Source organism: Python bivittatus, unplaced genomic scaffold (genome assembly GCF_059951505.1).
Source record: "Python bivittatus isolate LINGU-HERP-01145 unplaced genomic scaffold, Pbiv_v1 ctg000520_np1212, whole genome shotgun sequence".
NCBI classification, from domain to species: Eukaryota; Metazoa; Chordata; class Lepidosauria; order Squamata; family Pythonidae; genus Python; species Python bivittatus.
In genome coordinates this window covers 2,393,616-2,413,589 of record NW_028277080.1, presented here as the reverse complement: position 1 = coordinate 2,413,589, position 19,974 = coordinate 2,393,616, and the positions used below count along the sequence as shown (strand labels likewise).

The 19,974-nt window shown below is 38.4% G+C and overlaps 1 protein-coding gene across 1 annotated transcript in view; it reads left to right on the top strand.

Moving 5' to 3' along the window:
• Positions 1 to 3,995: 3,995 nt before the first annotated feature.
• The window catches only part of USF3 (upstream transcription factor family member 3), a 33,343-nt gene continuing 17,364 nt past the window's right edge, over positions 3,996 to 19,974 (top strand). The window contains exons 1-2 of the mRNA XM_007434696.4: positions 3,996 to 4,089; positions 18,480 to 18,541. Of these exons, the coding sequence (XP_007434758.2) occupies positions 4,039 to 4,089; positions 18,480 to 18,541 (113 nt within the window). The 5' untranslated portion in view covers positions 3,996 to 4,038. The remainder of the gene's footprint in view (positions 4,090 to 18,479; positions 18,542 to 19,974) is intronic.

Sequence of the window (19,974 nt, the reverse complement as noted above, 5' to 3'; positions counted from 1 at the left end):
ATCCAGGCTCAAATCAAAGTATTCAGGTGTTCCTCCGGCTTGTCCAACTATTTCTTTAGTCCCTTTAAATATCTGTAAGATGCAGTGATGGATCTGACTGCACATTATGTGGTTTTAAAACTGTTCCTCCATCAGACATACATGAGTGGCCAATCAGAGAACATGACAAGAGAAGCCAAAATAGCCCTATGTTAATGTTTTAACCATTTGATTGTGGTTTGTTGACAACTTAAGATAGGAAATTGCAGGGGCAATGAGGGCATGAGAATTTGACCGCTAACACCTATGATACAAAATCACTATCCTTGAGGTTTACCACAATCACCAGGATTGAATGTCCATTTTTGCTACATATGGTAAATTCCTGATTCAGAGAAAGAGAAGCCACTTTTTAACATGTTGTGCCATATTACTGTTACTAAGAAAATCTGAGCATTTCAGAAGATTAAATATGTCTTCAAACTGAGGATGAATTACATTGTCCACAGATATTAGGTACTGCCTTTATACACAGGAAAAAGTTTGTTTCTGAACATTAGAAAGAAACTTTCCCCTAAAGTTTGTTTTTATATGTTATTACACATTAGTGGGCAGCACAAATTAAAATATGCATAACGTTATTTCCCTTCTATCTCCTGGTTCTCTGATGCACACTTTCCATTGTTTAGGGTAATCAGTCCAATACATCCTAAATAGAGCCGATTTGCTGATGAACTCAATTGAAAAGCTGGCTGCCAAACCCTGATGATGATGATAATGATTAATATATTTATCAAATTTAGACTTTTCCAGCTTCCAAGGCCTGTAGCCATAAGTTTAAAAAGGGCAACTCATGAAAAGAATTCAATAGAGACTGAGACATTGTCTGGATTTTTTTATATTTAAGAGATGCTTTTCTATTTTTCTTTTCTATGCCAGAAATATCCGTGCACAGAAATACAAGAGAATGAAATAGGTGGCTCTGTTGAGAACATCTAGGTTAAATGGAGGAAGGAATATAACCAATACTTTCAAAGAAGCATCATGTGGGACTTTAATTATGTCAACATCTGTTGAGAAACCAGCTGTCATGATAGTCATTCCAGGAAATTTCTAATAATAAATATCTTAATAGCAATTTTCTCTTCAGAGGACAGAGGGAGGTTAGGTAAATCCTAACCAGTAGGAAAAACTTAGCAGACTAAGTGAAAATAATGGGAGGTTTTGAGTAGAAGTCTGAAGATAAGAATTTTTGGTTTCCCATACATTTCAGTTCACCAATTCCAAGAATGTCAATGCCAAATCTTGGTATTTTTTTCTTGGGCATCAAGTTGCTTCGGTTTATGATTCTGACATTCCATGTACCAACAGCATAATACCTTTGTAGCATCACACTTTCCTTTTGACTTTGGCACATCAACATTTAGATGCCCTTTCAGTCTTATTCCAGCCACATCATGAGCATCAGTAGTCCTCATGCTTGTCTCCTATTCTTTCCCAGTAACTGGTTAGATACTTTCCAACCTGAGGGGTAAGAAGTGGGGTTTATCTTCCAATATCATGCGAACATCCCAGTTGTGAGTATTCATTTGCTTTCTTAGCAGAATACTGGAGTGGGTTGCCATTTCCTCCAGTGGATTGCATTTAGTTTTATCCCCCATCATGGGTGCTTCTTCTGGGAGGATATACCCTCAACAGTTTATATCCCCAACAGTATATCTCCTGACTAGATTCCTGTAAATTTCATTAACATACAGATTCTAGATATCCACTACTTTGTCATTCGTTGTTCTTTCAGTACAGTGTAGTGGCTAGGCTATTGGGTTAGGATGCTTCTTTGATGGCAGGCTAGTGAACATCTCTTAGCCCAACTTTCCTTACAGAGTTGTTGGGAGGATAAGAGAGGATGCAAAGGAAACAATACTGTAAATAAAAATAGAAAATGTTTGCACATGAAAAACAACTGTTTATATAGTGTGAAAAATGTATTATAATAAATCCTATGTTTTGCTTTATTATTTATTATTTATTTTGGGCATAGTGGTTGGGATGGGAATTGAGATTGGTGGGAAGAGCATAAATTATATTGTACTGTACATGTTCAAACATGAACACTTAGAATGTATATGTGTATCTCAAAAGATGATCCAGGTACTCTAAGAACTCCTCCTTCTCCTTCAGGGACTTCTTGCAGTTTTGACTGTTTTGATTGTAAGACTGAAGTTTTGTCGAGAGATGATTAACTGCTTTGATTATTCAGTGACAATGTTCAAGTACTCGTCTGTGATATAAATATTTCTTCTGAAAGAACCATATATAAATCAGAGTTGAACTACTTATGGGAGTTTCAAATATCTTGTGGAAAAGCTGCTGGTTTTTCCACGTAGACTTGAAAAAAGCCGAGAGTTGGGTGTTTGAAATTCTGAAGAAGCTGGCAGCATCTTTTGCAGAAACCAAATTAATAAGATTTCTGTTTGGCCCAAGAAACACAGGGCTGAAAATCCTAAACAAGGTTAATAAATAAACAAACCTTCTACATTTTCTAGATAAATGAGGAACATATTCCTCTCTGTTTCAGCAGGCACTTTGGCATATCACAGGACAGAACAAGACCCTTCTTTTCTAAGCTTTTGTGCAGGCCATTTGTCTTTTCTCCAACCTTCCTCCTTTCAAATTAAAGTATGGAAGGGGCCTCTATTATATAAATTCCCAGTCTCTGGTGCTTTGCTATACAGATTCCACAACCACTTCCCCTATTCTGAAGCACTAACCCTTGAAGCAAAATTATATCACAGCACTATATTTCTGAAACTTTGAGCTCAAAACTAGGGGCAACAACTCAAGGTGGCTCCTGAGAGAAGCCACAACTCTGAGATTATATATATAATTTATTAGCTGAATGGCCATAGATCAAAGATCTTCTTTAAATAAATCTTTCATGATTCATTAAAGTTTTCTGTGGAGAGTAGCATGCTGAATGATAGTGAAATAGTAATAATGCTTTCAAGTTTTATTTTAACATTACTATATGGGAAGGCAGAGAATGAGGAAAATAATTAAGTCTAGATCTGCCTTCTTTGATAGAATTCCTATTTTAGTTTAGATATTTAAACAGTAACTTCTTTTTAGCTAAAACCTGTAAGTTGCATTTCAATTGGCTGAAAATCTTTGTTAAATATATTTATCCAACTTAACCTATACAATTATAGAAATTATCACTAATTTCAGTGCTATCTATTCCTAGATATCTATGCACAGAGTTTTTATTTGCCCCATAATTTATTATGATGGTAGTTTGCTTCAATGTCTATGTTTAAAAATAGATGGCGTAGAATGATGTCTACTTTCTACTGATATTAATTTCTATAGAGACATAATAAAAAAGCACTACCTTGGCAGGATTCTGAATTTGCCTTGGGATTAGGGCTGTGGCATCCACCATAATGAGCTGTGATTGTCTTAGCCCACCCCCACTGAAAAATCTACTTCCCAGTTGTAAATGGAATGTGCAAACACTCAAAACTGAAAAAGCCCACACGTCTTAAAGTTGCTGAGGTTGGCAAGCACCGTCTTAGAGAATCGTTTGAATCAAGTCAGAGGTCTGCTGCGTAAGAAGCAGAAAGGGCTTATGCTCGGGCCCGGACAAAATTCAGCAGAAAAAACGAATCTGGGCTGACTTCAAGGGCTATTTCCAAATGCGCTTGCGCCCCTCGGCTTTCGCCTTTCAGGAACGCTCTCAGCCCCTCGCTTTCCCCGCTCCGCACCTCACCGCACGCGGCCCCCGAAGCAGTTCCGATTTCCCCTCAATCTAACCCATTGCACGTCAATCTCAAACCTGCGGGCCGTTCGTTGGCTGGCGCCCCGGCCAATGAGGCGCTCGTGGGCCGGCCTCGCCTTTCTCCAAGCTCGGTGGCCTTGGTCTGGATCGCTGATTGACAGAAGTGGGCGGGGAATCGGTCGCCCATTGGCTGCTCGGGCAGGGGGGGGCGGGATCTTTGTATGAGTGCACATAGGGATACGAGAGTGGGGGAGGGAGCGTAGAGGCCTCCCTGGAGGAGGATGGTCCCCTCGGTGGGGCTGCAGCTGCTGAGCCCGCCCTGTACTCCGTCGGTGAGTCCCTCTGGCCAGGGTCGCGGCGGGAGGACCAGGCGGCTACGCGGGAGGCCCTCCAACAGCGTGGGGGCGGGGGGGCGGTCGTCCCTCTTCGCAGCCCCAGACTAAAGTGGCCCTGCACCCGAAGCGTTCCGGGTTCAACTTCTGCTGGTGCTCCGAGTGCAGAGCTCCGCGGGAAAGCCTCTCTGGGTTCATGCCAGCAGGGCTTTCCCCCTTAATTCTCCTTTTCCGCGGCTTCCGCAGCGCTGCCTCTGGGGCAAGGGACGTTGCCACCTTCCCTCTCTCCGGAGGCTTGTAGCAGGACCCGGTCTGTGCAATGTTCCTTGGAAATCTCGGGAGCTCTCCAGAGGCCCATAGGAAATAAAGGGAGTTGAGCAGGACTACTATTGACATGATTGGGTTCCGCAGAAGGCAGCGCAGGCTGCACCTAAAACGAGGAGTGGATCCGAGAAGGAATGGAATAAATGGTATCGGTAGAAAAGGTTACGATTGCTTCTGAGTTAAGCATGTTCAGGTCCGGAAATAGAAACGTTTTTGTTGCTCTTTCTGTTTATTTACATGATGTTTATATACTATCTTGATAAAAATATTGTTTGAGCATTAGATACTCATTCCAGTGAAATGGATAAACGATGGGAAATACTTAGGACAGACTGGAAGGATGTAATCTGGAGGCTCCTGAGACCATAAGGACAGACCTGGAAGTAGAATGAAAACTCTAGGGCTGGAAAAATAATGCCTGGGAATGGACTGACCCTGTAATTAGGATGATGGTTAATGATCCATACTGGAATGTTTGGTCTTAGGCCTGAAAATGCATAGTGTCAACTGAGGATTGAAAGCTACCCCAAGGGACTGAAAGGAGTCCCTGGGGTAGGATAGGAAAGCTTCTGGGAGTTGAATGAGTCCCTGGGGCTAGACATTTCACTATTCCTACAAGTGCAAGGAAAAGGCTGGTCTTTTCAATTCTATGTTATTTAGCACTAATCTCTAGTAAATTATACCACTGAAGGTTTACAGATTCCACTCTCCAAAATTCTCCGAGCAGTGACAAAATTCTTGGAATCTATTGCTTTTTAAAAGATTAGGGCTTTTATGTTTTGTAAGCTGCATCAGAAGAACTTGATTATAGCATGTGGCACACAAAATTTTAAAAGAAATAAAATACTTTCAAATGGTAAGATGGAGTACAAGTGGGTACATATCTCTTCTGTGTCACATTCAACTGCAGGCATTATGAGAAAATATTGTTTTCCCAGAATATTGATTTAGAAATTGCCTGGCAAATAGGAATATTCATCTGTAAATTTCCAGAACATTTGATGTGCATAAGTAAATTTGTCATTCTACTAACCTAAGCTTATGTTCATTCCTGTCTAGGCTGAAACACTGGGAATGAGGAGGGTCCTGTTCTGCACATCTTCCTTTATTATGTATCTTTAAAGCTGAAGGAAGAGATATATTCTAAAAAGAGGCCAGGGTTGTTTGGATGGATGGAACAATAGATGTTTTATTACAATCAGCACAAAACAATATATAACAAAGTTGGTAGCCAGTCTAATAAGGACAATGTCGGCTGTAAAGGATAACTAGACAAAACATTATAAAGCCAGAGAACGGTAAAACAAGACTAAAAGCAATGTGAAAAACCACATAAATGCAATAGCATAAAAGTGGAGTCTGAAATGCTGCAGTAACTAGAGTAATTAAAATATACAATATTAAAAGGCAACTGGTTAGCAAAAGGGGTAGGAAATGATAATTGTCTTAGTAGACAGCAGCAGTGTTCTGCATTAAAGATTCTGTTGCTGGATACCAGGATGTAGATTTTTCCCATTCACTCATCTGAACCTGGATGAGCATGTTGACATGATTTCTTTCATAAAGACCGAAGCAGGAAGAGAAATCACCCAACCTTTTCAACCTGAGGCTTCCATATAAGAGGCTGGCAATGAATGCGACTGAGCGGAAGACCTGTCAACAGCCTTCATGTTTTGAATATGGGCATCTGAATATTCAAGACAAAATGGAACTGTTGAACACACCTGTCTCATGTCATGAACTAGGCTGGATGATAGCTTAAATCACTTTAGCTTGTTTGGGGAAACTTCAGCATAACATACTGAGGCCATCTTGTTGACAGTTACTTGGGGCTTTGTGATAATCATGGCTCCAATTAATATTTAGCTCCAATAACTCAGGCTAGATTTTTTATTGGATTTTCTGTGTTAGATGGGATAATGGTGAGCTAGTTATGGAAAAGACTTCTATAATTCTATTGCCATGGAGAGAGAGCTATTTGATGCATTTTAGACTTATTGGGATTCAGATTTACTCAATCTGGGGGAGTCTGGTGGGTGGTATATCAGCAGAATTAATCATTAGCTACAGGATGTTGATGGATCTGAATTATTTTCTGATAGGTCTTAAGGAACTTCTCGTAATCCTAACAGTATGTTAAATCCTTCCTGATAAGGAAATGTCTTATGTGGTTGGTATGATTAATCCTGCATATTCTGCACTGCTGAGTAGAGCAAAATGAATTATCTGGGTTTTTAAAGCACTTAGGAGATAATTTTTAAAAATGTAATTGTAGCTATAGTAGTATTAGTGCTGTTTGGGGCTACTCTTAAAAAGGGTTCACAAACTTCACTTAGTTCAAAATACTGCCAACAGCTTATTGTCCAAGGTCATTAATGTGAGGTATGTTGATTTTCTTATTTCAACATCTTAACTGGCTACTGGTTTGCTTTACTCCAGAGTTCAAAGCATTAATTATGATCTTTAAACCCCTATTTGACTTTGGAACAAACCATTTGAAAGGCTGTACTCTCCCATAAGAACCTATCTGAGTTGTAAGATCCTCAAAAGACACTCTTCTCTTTGACCTTTACCATGATGTAGAGAATAGTTATAATTGATAAATACAGTGGGGCAAAAAAGTATTTAGTCAGCCACCAATTGTGCAAGTTCTCCCACTTAAAAAGATGAGAGAGGCCTGTAATTTTCATCATAGGTATACCTCAACTATGAGAGACAAAATGGGGGGAAAAAATCCAGAAAATCACATTGTCTGATTTTTAAAGAATTTATTTGCAAATCATGGTGGAAAATAAGTATTTGGTCACCTACAAACAAGCAAGATGTCTGGCTCTCACAGACCTGTAACTACTTCTTTAAGAGGCTCCTCTGTCCTCCACTCATTACCTGTAATAATGGCACCTGTTTGACCTTGTTACCAGTATAAAAGACGCCTGTCCACAACCTCAAACAGTCACACTCCAAACTCCACTATGGCCAAGACCAAAGAGCTGTCGAAGGACACCAGAAACAAAATTGTAGACCTGTACCAGGCTGGGAAGACTGAATCTGCAATAGGCGAGCAGCTTGGTGTGAAGAAATCAACTGTGGGAGCAATAATTAGAAAATGGAAGACATACAAGACCACTGATAATCTCCCTTGATCTGGGGCTCCACGCAAGATCTCACCCCGTGGGGTCAAAATGATCACAAGAACGGTGAGCAAAAATCCCAGAACCACACAGGGGGACCTAGTGAATGACCTGCAGAGAGCTGGGACCAAAGTAACAAAGGCTACCATCAGTAACACACTACGCCGCCAGGGACCCAAATCCTGCAGTGCCAGACGTGTCCCCCTGCTTAAGCCAGTACATGTCCGGGCCTGTCTGAAGTTTGCTAGAGAGCATTTGGATGATCCAGAAGAGGATTGGGAGAATGTCATATGGTCAGATGAAACCAAAGTAGAACGTTTTGGTCTAAACTCAACTCGTCGTGTTTGGAGGAGAGAGAATGCTGAGTTGCATCCAAAGAACACCATACCTACTGTGAAGCATGGGAGTGGAAACATCATGCTTTGGGGCTGTTTTTCTGCAAAGGGACCAGGACGACTGATCCGTGTAAAGGAAAGAATGAATGGGGCCATGTATCGTGAGATTTTGAGTGAACACCTCCTTCCATCAGCAAGGGCATTGAAGATGAAATGTGGCTGGGTCTTTCAGCATGACAATGATCCCAAACACACCGCCCGGGCAATGAAGGAGTGGCTTCGTAAGAAGCATTTCAAGGTCCTGGAGTGGCCTAGCCAGTCTCCAGATCTCAACCCCATGGAAAACCTTTGGAGGGAGTTGAAAGTCCGTGTTGCTCAGCGACGGCCCCCAAACATCACTGCTCTAGAGGAGATCTGCATGGAGGAATGGGCCAAAATACCAGCAACAGTGTATGAAAACCTTGTGAAGACTTACAGAAAACATTTGACCTCTGTCATTGCCAACAAAGGATATATAACAAAGTATTGAGATGAACTTTTGATATTGACCAAATTACTTATTTTCCACCATGATTTGCAAATAAATTCTTTAAAAATCAGACAATGTGATTTTCTGGATTTTTTCCCCCATTTTGTCTCTCATAGTTGAGGTATACCTATGATGAAAATTACAGGCCTCTCTCATCTTTTTAAGTGGGAGAACTTGCACAATTGGTGGCTGACTAAATACTTTTTTGCCCCACTGTATGAGGGTAGGTGGTTTGAACAATTATTGTACATGCTTAGGGACATAGTATGGATGCTGTGATAAGATACATGCCTGTGGCAATCACAGATGTAAAGAAGTGATGCTTTCCTCTGTAGTGAGTAGAGAACAAGCCAGCCACTGGAGTTTTTCAAAGCCATCAGGTAGATAATGTCCTTGATGGCCTCAGGCAGCGTACTGATACCATCTGAATTCCATTGTGAGAAGTTTGCACAATTTTTCAAGGATAAAATCATGTGGGATAATGCTGGGCTTGACACTGTTTTGAACAATATACTTGTGGTGTCCAGTGCACCATATGAATATAGGAGTCAGTTTTATTATTTTTTTCTTTCTTTCTTGAGGAAGGGGATAGTGCTCATGGAAGTGAATCCACTACTTACCTGTTATAGTATGTTCCTGCCTGGAGTGATTCATTCTAAGTATTCCATTTTGCAAGTGACCACTGAAATGAACACCTGTATGACAGGAAGAGATCCTTACATTTTAATAGAGACACTGATGAGCTTCTTAAGAAACCATTTGCACACCCAACCAAATATTGGTTGTTGTCCATCATTCCTATGTAGCCAAGCTGTTAAGAGAATGGGGAAGTTGTGTCTCTAGAATTCCTGAGAGAATATGGATAACCTAGTTTGTTTCTACTATGGTTTAGATCTGGCTTTGTGCAAAGTTGGCTTTAATCACTCTGATGGACGATCTGTACTGGTATAGAGATAATGGGCCCATTATGACGCTTGTGGAACTTGTTAATTAGCGGCTATGTAGGCAGGGCAAAAGGCAATGGCACTTTATTTAAAAATTCTGGAATTGGGAGAAACACAATGCAGGTACATCTTTCTTGCCTTGTTATGCTCTTCTCCTCATTACAGCATTTTGCTAAATATTCAAATACTTTTCCTGTATATAGGGAAGTCTTCAAGTCATTAGGACAATGCAAACAAGAAACAAGAAACTTTAGAAACCATGGCAGAGGGAAACATATTCATAGACTTTAGTGTTCAGAAGTTGAGCTATTAACAGCAGTTAAGGATGGTGTCCCACATCAATTCACAGTACTTTCTTATAGGCAGTTAACAAACTTTGAGAACTTTAAATAGGAAGATATTCAAACAGTGCAGGCTTCTAGTCAGGTAAAGGTCAGTCTTAATTGAGTTCGGTCAGAGGGACTGTGGTGAGTAAATGCGTAAGTGGTGGGAGTAGGACTCAGTAATATCGAGGATGTATAACAATGGAAAAGCTGGGAGGAAAATTCAAGAGTAGAAGAACAAGAGGGAAGAAAAATACAGAAATAGACTTGTCCTTTTCTAAAACCCAAGATGGCCATAAATAAAAGTAGCAGTATAAGTAGCACAGCAACAAGAGGAAAAAAGTCAAACAAGGGAAGATGAGAAGAGGTTTTTCATCATAAAACTACAGTAGCAAGAATAAAATGTAACAGTGTAAAAGGCATAGAAATATAAAATATTCACAACAGTCTCTCATGGCTTTTAATCCTTTTGTCTGTGGCAGTGTTTCCTAAACGTTTTGCTCTCAGGACCCCTTCCCACTTTTAAAAATTAGGAAGGACCACAAAAGAGCTTTTGTTTCTAGGGTTATATTTATTGATATTCGCTGAATTAAAAATTAAAATTGATGCATTTGTAGAATATTTATTTATTGAATCATGTAAAAATAACAATATGAAACCCATTAGATATTAACATAAATAACATATTTTTCATGAAAAAACCTATTTCTTTAATGTGACATTGTTTTAAATTTTTGCAAATATCTTTAGTATCTGACAAATAATTTTGATTTTGCAGATCTTGATAGGGTCTTGGGGACCCCCAGGGGTCTTCGGACCACACTTTAAGAAACACTGGACGATGGTGTCCTTGAGGGAGGGAGCTGGAGGGGATGGTGCTGCTTTGCAGCGATTTCACTCCCACATCCTTGAATACTATCAGAAGGTAACATTGGGATACTTCTGCTTGGTGGAATTGTCCAGAGGAGTCCTGCTAGGTTCCATCTTAACTTTATGTTACTTAACATCTCTGTGAAAGCTGCTGGGAAAATTCATGCCACCAGTACATCCATGATATACAACTACAATGTTTGACTGGCAAGATTAGTTAAAGTGAACAAATAGGTTTTGGAAAGGGTCAAATCACACTTGATCAATACCAGCTTTTATTTTAACTTGCCTCAAAATATATCAGCAGTATTACAAAATCTTTTAATATAGCATTAGTTGATTGAGCTGCTGCCTTTGACTTGGTATACAGAAGTAGGAATGGACATTAGTTGATATTGATGTAGATAAGCATCTATTGTATTTAGTGCAGCAGTTATATTCTAATACATTTGCTAGAGTGACAGTAAGTTCATCTGAGTTGCTAACAGTATCAGTGAAATAAGTAATAAAATAAGGCTGTATTCTCAGACTCATATTGTGCAATCTTTATATAAATTCAGTGGTATGTTGACTTCAGAGTTCTTCCCTCTATCTTTAGGTTCTTGGAAGTTTTACTATATGATGATGTTTATGATTCTTCTCTCACTAACAAGAATTGGATAAAATAATATTTGAAAAACGTAGGTTATTGTGCTGAGAAATATCTAGAGGTTAACCATATCAAAACCAAAGGAATAGTTTTGAGAAAATGACCTAAATATTTAAATAGTCTGTTGGAGAAGCCACCACAAAACAGTTTAAACAATTTAAATATTTAGGAATAGTATTCAGGAAGATGTCTTGAAAAGCATATATAGATTATATTAAAATGATAACAATTAAAACAGTTGGGATCATCATTACTTTTTTGCCCTACAAAAGGAGAAAGATTACTAGTACCAAGCATTAAAATTGTTCTGGGGAAAAATCATCCCCAAATGCTTTGAGCAAAGAATTGAGGGTGGAATGCCCATTGTGTAAGATCTTTGGAAACCATACAAAATTAGTACTGCAAAAGATTACTAAGGCTTCCCATGAGTGCTCCTGTTCATCTTCTACAAACAGAATTAGGTTACCCTCAGTTAAAGTTCAGAATGATAAGGTCCTGCTCAGCTTTTGCAAATGTATCTTTCCAAAAGAGTCCAAATTCTTGGTTAGACAGTTAATGGATCTGATATTCCAATGCCTTGTATGAATTGTTGGATAAGTATTCACTCTCAGTATCAATTATTCCATTTGGAATCTAAGGATTTGCAAGAATTTGGAGATTGTAGCTGGCCCAGAATGCCGTATTGTGGGTGATACATTGAAGAGGTGCCACATTGCCCCCATACTTTTTACTGGTTGCTTTTCAGCCTCAGTTCCAGGTATACAAAGCATTATATGACTTAGGCTAAAATTATTTGCAGCTATTCTCACCTATTCTCATACTTTTGGGTTCTCAGAGAAGCATGTTTTGTGGTTGCAACCAAAGGTTTGTTTAACTGTACAGCATTTTTTTTCTTCAGCATTTTACACTGTTTACGTGTTTATTTTTTTCATTGCTGTTAAATGTATGATTGGGTAGTAAATAAAAGTAAAAGTGGGCCTTGTAGATGCCTTTCTCACATTTTGTAAGGGAGATCAGGCTAGCACTTTGAGAAAAGATTACCTGGTCCTCAGAAGGAGGAAAGAGTGAGAAAGAAACTCATATATTGTTTAATATAAGATCGAGACTGTTGGAAGGCCTGAAAGACCAGGTTAAGGACAGATTGTCTTGGAGAATATCTATGTTGTTGCTAAGAGTCAACAACAACTTGATAGCACCTATCAAAATCAATAAGAGAGCAGAAAGAATTGCTCAAAACTGGAAATTTCTAGATAACCTATCATTGAATAATTAGCATGAAAAAGTATGATCAATTGCTCTTAGGGAAAAAGTGACTGATAAAATGTGAATACTGACTTCTCAAAGGAATGAATCATGTTTTTATCAGCTCTGGAAAGATTATATAAATTATGCTAATAATAACTTTTCTATTGATAAATTCATTGTTATGTGTAGCCTGTGACTGAATGTTGACATGTATTGTTCTGGGCTGTTCTCTTGTATTCTTGTTTCTTCTTGCCCTACAGAATATTAAAAATGAAAAATAAAATGGAAAAAAATAACATGAGGGAGAGCACTGTGCCCTGTGCACATTGGTGCAACTATGGCCTTGAGGAGTGTTTCACCCTGATTACAGACTAGAACCACCCACTCAGGAAAAATCACTGAAGAACAACACCTCCAACTCCTAACCTCTGCTGACAGTCCATTAAGATGCTATGATCAAGAGTATCAAAAGCCACCAAGAATTTTAAAAAGACTAGGATGGGTACAGTGCCCCCATCAAGGTAGTCATGGTCATCCACCAGAGTGATCAATGCCATTTCCATCCCATGACTGTCTCTGAATCCTGATTGGCAGGAATCTAGGTAATCCATTTCTTCTATCATTCTTTGAAGCTGAGTCACCACCAACTCCTCAAGATTTTCCCCCCAAAAAGGAAGTTGGTGATTAGAAGGAAGGTATAAAAAATTATTGGATTCAGGGAGGGCTTTTTCAAGAGAGGGTACACAACTGCTTCTTAAAACAGGTGGCATTAGTCTTCCTCAGACAAGCATGATAATTCCCCTAATCCAGCCACTTCCTGCCTGTAGGAACTAGGAAGAGGATGAATCCAAGTTGCATTTGGCAAACTCATCTCATAGAGAATCCTATCCACTTCCTTGTGCATAATAAGCTCAAAAGAATCCCTGATCATACCACAAGATCCAGCCTCATCACCATGTTGGATTCTGTCCAACTGACATTCAGCTGTAGTGATTTTGTCCACCAAGAAACCTGCAAAATTATACAGTGAGCTTGCAGGCATCTTACCCCCCTCTGAGCAGTGCTGCCACGTGGAAATCTGGAGATGTAATGAGAGAGAAGAATAGACACCACCCAATAAAAATCTCTTTCTTGGGAGCCTCCCAAGTCCACTAAAAGAGCAGTGTCTTCAACAGGAGCCTCCCTCCAGCTCTCACTCAGAGGGCATACTTCAAAAGTTCTTGTTCAGTTTGGTCAGCCCTGTTTTTGGGGTCTGACATCTGCTGCATGTCATCCTGAGCCTCAATTGCAGTCATGCCTCACCTTCACCAGCTTGCCAATCTTTTGCCATTATTCTGCTCTCAGTGGTGGCAACAGCAGCACTCTTTTATCCTTTAATGAAAAGTTCCTCTTTTACAAACTACCAACCCACAATAATGTACTACAACTAGTCACGGAGTTAATAACCTAACAGCTAACTACAGTACCATCTTAAAAAAGAAGGAAAAAAGCCATGTACATTTTGAGTTAATATTTCCAAGAGACAGTGAAATCATATAGCTGCGGTTCTCGCTAAAAAAAACCCCTCTCTATTGGCTCTTCTAAGCCTGTCTTAGATTCCGTTTAACTGTCACTCTTGTTTTCAATAGTGAGTTTCTTTCCCCCCTCCTCTAATATTTTTTTCCTTTTACTTGGTCCTTCTTTTGTTGTTTCCTTGGGCACTATATTGTTCTTTTCCTTCTACTTGCTTCTCTCTCGGGGCACTTTCACAAGGGATTGTTTCTGCTCCTCAAGGCCAGTTGTGTGGCTCTTAAAAAAGATCAAAGGTGAACAAGGATGAAAAAAGCATCCCGAAGGGCCAGGAGAAGGGTCAAGGCAGAACCCACCATGACAGTTATTTGATGAATGCATGCATGAAAATGAAGGTATAGGCTTAATTATGCGTGAATGGGCTAAAATACAGTTACGTCCTAAAGTAGGAATTGGTTTTGTCTGCATTGTTGTAGATGTGTATGAAAGTAGGAATGGATAGGTTGGTAGTAGTTGTATTAGGTCCAGTGGGCGGTGGTAATGAAAAAGGTAAGTTTGGGTATTGAGAAAAAATGTTCAAGATTCTGGATGAATGCAATCTCAGGGGACAAAGTTGCTCTCTTAGGTGAATGAGTGACAATGAGAATGGTGATTGTTTGGTGAGTATTTGCTTAATACACACACACACACACATATTTGTTTTAAGCATAAATCTGTTCATGTGTACATGTAGCAAATGAAAGAATCTGAAAGTATGATTGATTTGATTGTTTCAGATAAAAGATTAAGAGAATTAGTGAAGGATACAAAGTTGATTAGAGATTCTTAATGTGGGATCAATCATTTGTTGGTAGTGTATCTTTAGAAAAAATGTGACCTAGAACTAAAGGAAAGAAGTGAAAAAACAATGTAGTGAAACTGCAAGAAGGAAGAGAAAGTTCAAGCCCTATAAAAAAGTATTAGAAAGAAGGAATATGGAAATGCTGGACATTTAAAATGTGCCTGGGAAAGTGTTTTTCAGAATTTTGTTCAAAAGTGTACAGGAAGTGAAAATGAGCAAAATTTGGGAAGTACAGTGCACCTTTATGCTTTACAGTAGTATGCAGCCCAGATTTATGCACAGATGTGGACATTTTCCATATATGCTGTGATTGCTGATATAATGGTATGTGGAAATGACTTTGGGAGATAGGACAAAGAGCCACAGACTAGGTAATGGTCAGATAAGAGGCAGCTGAGTCTGCAGAAGAAATGTGGACGTGGCAAATGTCTCAGAAGGGACCCTCCCTAGTTTCTTGGACTGTAAAGGCAAGGGTGGAGAGATGTACTTTCAGACTTGCAAGATTCTGTTAATGTAACCTTATAATAAAGATACAGCTAGTACTCCTGGGTGTGGTTCTTGTCTGGACTACCTCACAAGGCTGACATCTGTCTTTTTATCGCTTCTGTTCCTTACATTATATCCTTCAGTTATATTCCAGTCATGAGAGTCCTTAAAAGTATTTGCCTTGCTGTGTTAAGGTTCATCTTATTTCTCTTACTTTGAGCATATATAGAGAAAAGGGGCACTGACATTTATGAGAAAATGTCCTTTCTGATTTTTCACTAATTAATTTAATTAGTTTGGAGCTTTCATGTCTACTCAATCCCACCAAATGGAATTCAGTGAAAAGCTCTCCTGTTCATGCTCACATGCTGGGCCAAACATATTTTTTCCAGTTTTATGAAATGCAGCCATCTCATGCCAGAAGTTGTTCATCCAGAAAGCAAGGGCCATAATTCTAGAAGCCAATTTTCTGATGCTGACATTATTTTTGCATCCAGTTGTTCACCTGCAGTATTCTTTTCTTTCTTGTCCTTTTCTATGAAGTGGAAGATAGATGAAAATACCACCCAACACCGCAGGTGCTTGAGTTTTCTCCTTGGAGTTTCAAAGAGTCAGAGATAAATATAGTGATAATTGCTATTGGTAGCGTTGTTCCTGTCCATATGGATAATCAGGAAGGACAACTGTTGGTGAACTTCATGAAACTTGGGAAGTATTTTTGTTATTCTGGCAGATAGCACACTTCATAAATGAACAAATCTGCTAAGCATACATTTGTTTCTGTTTATCACAAGAATGAATACTAATTACCATAATTATTTTCTTTGTCTTTCAGAAAGTAATTACATTTTTTCTTATCTTTGAGCTCTGCGTTCTTGCCTGCTTTATATCAGTAGGCTGTCCTAGTTTTCCTGTAGCAACCTGAAAGTGATTTATTAGATGCATGGTGAAGAATATATTGTAAATCTCTTGCCTCTGTCAGTAGCACTCATCCACTGAGCATGTTCCTCCATATGGTTCTTCTGCTTGTGGAAAGTTACTTTCTGGATCAATTTACTGCTGCAGTTGCTCTTGCATTTGGTTCCAAAAATCCTCATCCACCTTGAGAAGCTGAAGTGTGGCCTCCTGCTGTTCCATTCTCCTTTTTTTCTGTGCTCCTCTACAAGCTTGCATTTAATAAATGTGTATGCTAGATTTCAAGGAAAGAAATGTGCCACAAGCCAGCATGTCTTGATTCCAGATTGATTTACATTAATTTTCCCTTCGATTTCTTATGCGGCCACCACCTGTAGAAAGATTGATTTCTTTTGTTGGCTAACAGATAAGCTAAGTACAGAACACTTAAAGGGAACTACTGATAGGGACCTCCTATTTATTTATTGCCAAATTACTTTCTAACTTAAATTTGTCCTTCCTGTGTTGTTTCGGCTTGACTTCGGTTGATACATTTGATATGAAAATACATACGAATTTCAATATAATATTATCATTGTTTGTCTCTAAGTATGTATATATTCCTCTATATTCTATCTATGGCTTATGGAATTTTTGAACATATCTAGCATGATTTGTAGCAGTGGATTCTTGATCTGCAAGCCAAGAATCAAGATTCTTGATCTGCAAATATTTGAATTGATTCTTTTTAGACAGAGAAGCATAGAAGTAGATTATCTAGCAATGTATTAGAACTCCTTGAGTTGTTGGTTTTATTTTTATGTTTTCAGGCAAGTTTTTCCTTTTTTAAAAAAATTCTTTATTAACATTTGCATGACTGTATTGTTATGAAGTATTTCATATTTATGTATTGATTTTATATATATTCTGCACCTAACACTAGCATATCTGAGGAAAGGTTAAACAAGTTTTAACAAACATCCTGAAATAGCACTGCTATTTAGGTTAATATTAGGCTAATACAGGTTTTATTAACTAGTAAAACTCAGAATCACTAAAGTTATTGCATGTATTTTACACTAAATTTAAAACTGAATGTTATTATTACTTCAGACATTAATGACCCAAAAATATGGCTTTTTAGGCAGCCTTCTCATGAATTTGCTTTTGTGGCTGATACCTAAAGTAAACTATGTTGCTGGCTTGGATTATCCCACAATTTAATGATCTATCTGTATTTCATACTTTATGCCAAACTTTTAACCCCATTCTTGTATGGCTGTGTTGTCTGCTCTTCTCCAATTAAATGCTTGTCAGTGTATTTTTCTTAACACCGTAGTTTCTGTATTGATTTCGGCATTGTAAATCCAATAATGTTCCAATATTGAACTGGATTTAATATGCACAAGACATGTATAGTTTCTTTTGTTAGAAACAAGAAATAAAATCCTCAGTTGGGATCTGCTTCTGCCAGTCATGTTATTTGAGATAATATGTGCCAGCTTCACAGAAGCATGCAAATGTTCTTTCAAGTTGTTGATTGCCCAGTTGTGTTTTTGTATTCTACAGTTTATGTTTTCTAATCCATCAAATGTGGAACAATAATTCACATGTATTGTCCCTCTTCAAAAACCAGAAAATTGAAAAAGTCCACAGAAACTAATCTGCTGAGCCCTGGCTAATGCCACATGTAGTAAAAGGCAAATACTTCCTGGCAAATACTTCAAGAGGATTTGCAGATTCAAGAAAATAATAATTTATAAATAAAAAGTATTTTTATACTTATATACTGTTTCTAGTATATATAAAGCAGAACTTGTTTTACCATTTTTACTTTAGAATGCCATTGCAAATGAGTTTAAGGGTTCATCTTCTGTCTTCCTCTACTTTCTATTTGCATTTAAAAGTATAAATGCTCTAATTACTGAAATTTTAAAATATAAACAAGGCTTTTGGCATTTCAGTAAATTGTATTAGTCTAAGATTTGAAGCATTTTTGGATAAAGTAGAACACTGTAGAAGTAGAATGCTTACAGGCTTGTAAATAGTTTGGTGGTGAGTATAAATAGTATACAGGTAGCTAAAGAGAGAGGCTTTGCATTGGTGCCTCTCCTTCAATGCAGAGGTATGCTAACACCTTTGACAGTTTCATTGATGGGTTGATTGTGCTAATGTAAAAAATATCTCAAAATTGTAGTGAAAGGTTTGCTACAAATACAGATGAACAAGCCTACTGAAAAACCACGCATTTTCGACTGCAGTTGATACAGTAGCTTCAAAAGTTGTGATAAGCTTTTTCTGTTTTCCTAGATCCTTTTGTCTCAAACTATGCCAGAGATGACAGAGAAAGCTCCTCTTAAGAAGCAGCACCGGTATGTCTCCCAGTTGCAAATAAGTGTATGGTATAATCCTGTCTTGCCACAGAGAAATAAATGATACTGATTTGGGTGAGATTGCATTGACACTGTGCTTTGGTTAATTCTCTGTTCCAGCCTCTGGAGGAAGAGATTGAAGGCTTAGAATAACCACAAAACAGGGCTTGTGCTCACCCCTTTTTTTTACCCCCTGTAGATTTGAAGAAGGTAAAATGGGCATGAACGGGGTGGGGGCTGAGTGGGGACTCCAATTTTAATTAAACCATTACATTTTATTTATTTTTGACAATGAAAAAAAGTACCGTAAGTCAGCCAGATACTGTAAAGGTAGGTGGGCTATTAGCCAATGTGGCGAATGGTGGTGAAACATAGCAGACCATGGTTTGCTGTATTGTCTGAGATGGTACCCATGTAGTTACTGTCAGGCTTGGTTTGGTGTGGAATGCAAACACACCAATCACACCACTAGAATTTAATAACTAGCCAAACACAAATCTGTTTACTAGTTATAAGATTGTAGCAGGAGTTTAGTGTGAAGTATGGGGGGGTACATGCAGCCCTCCATCCTCTCCGTGCAAATGTGAAAAGTGTCTATGTGTTATGAGCAGCAGATATCAATAGCATAACTGATAGCTGTGTGAATGAGATAGCTACATGTGCACGATTATTTGAATGGCAATACATTATCCTAAATTAGAGTGCTACTATATTGCCTTTTTTATATGAAGTTTCTTGAATTCCTTAGAAGAAAGGCTGAATACAAATGCATCCCTCCTCTTTGAAACAATCATAAAATCAGATTAGTTTCCATCTTGCTAAGTTTTAGGAAAGCCATTGCATTTTTTTTTAAACAGGGGCCTGGGAATAGAACTGCTAGTAGTGAACCTCCACCATGAATTCTTGTTTGTTGTTTGATTGTTCTCCAAGTGCTATTTTTGTAATTGCAGATGTAACTGTAAATTGTCATGTTATTTTGATTTTTTAAGCTTCTTTCTGTAAGAGATAAATGTAAGCAACCCAGAGTCCTTTGGGATTGGAGAAGCAGATAAGCCTCAATCAATCGTGTATGTGTGTGTGTATATGTATATATGTGTGTGCATGTGTGTGTACATATACATACAGTGCATTCGGAAAGTATTCAGACCCCCTTCACTTTTTTCAATTTTGTTATGTTGCAGCCTGATACTACAATCGTTCAAATTCATTTTTTTTCTCATTAATCTACATAATGACAAAGTGAAAACAGAATTTTAGAAATGTCTGTAAATTTATTAAAAAGGAAAAACTGAAATATCACATGTACTTAAGTATTCAGACCCTTTACTCAGTACTTTGTTGAAGCACCTTTGGCAGCAATTACAGCCTCGAGTCTTTTTCCGTATGACGCGGCAAGCTTTGCACACCTGGATTGGGGGATTCTTCTTTGCAAA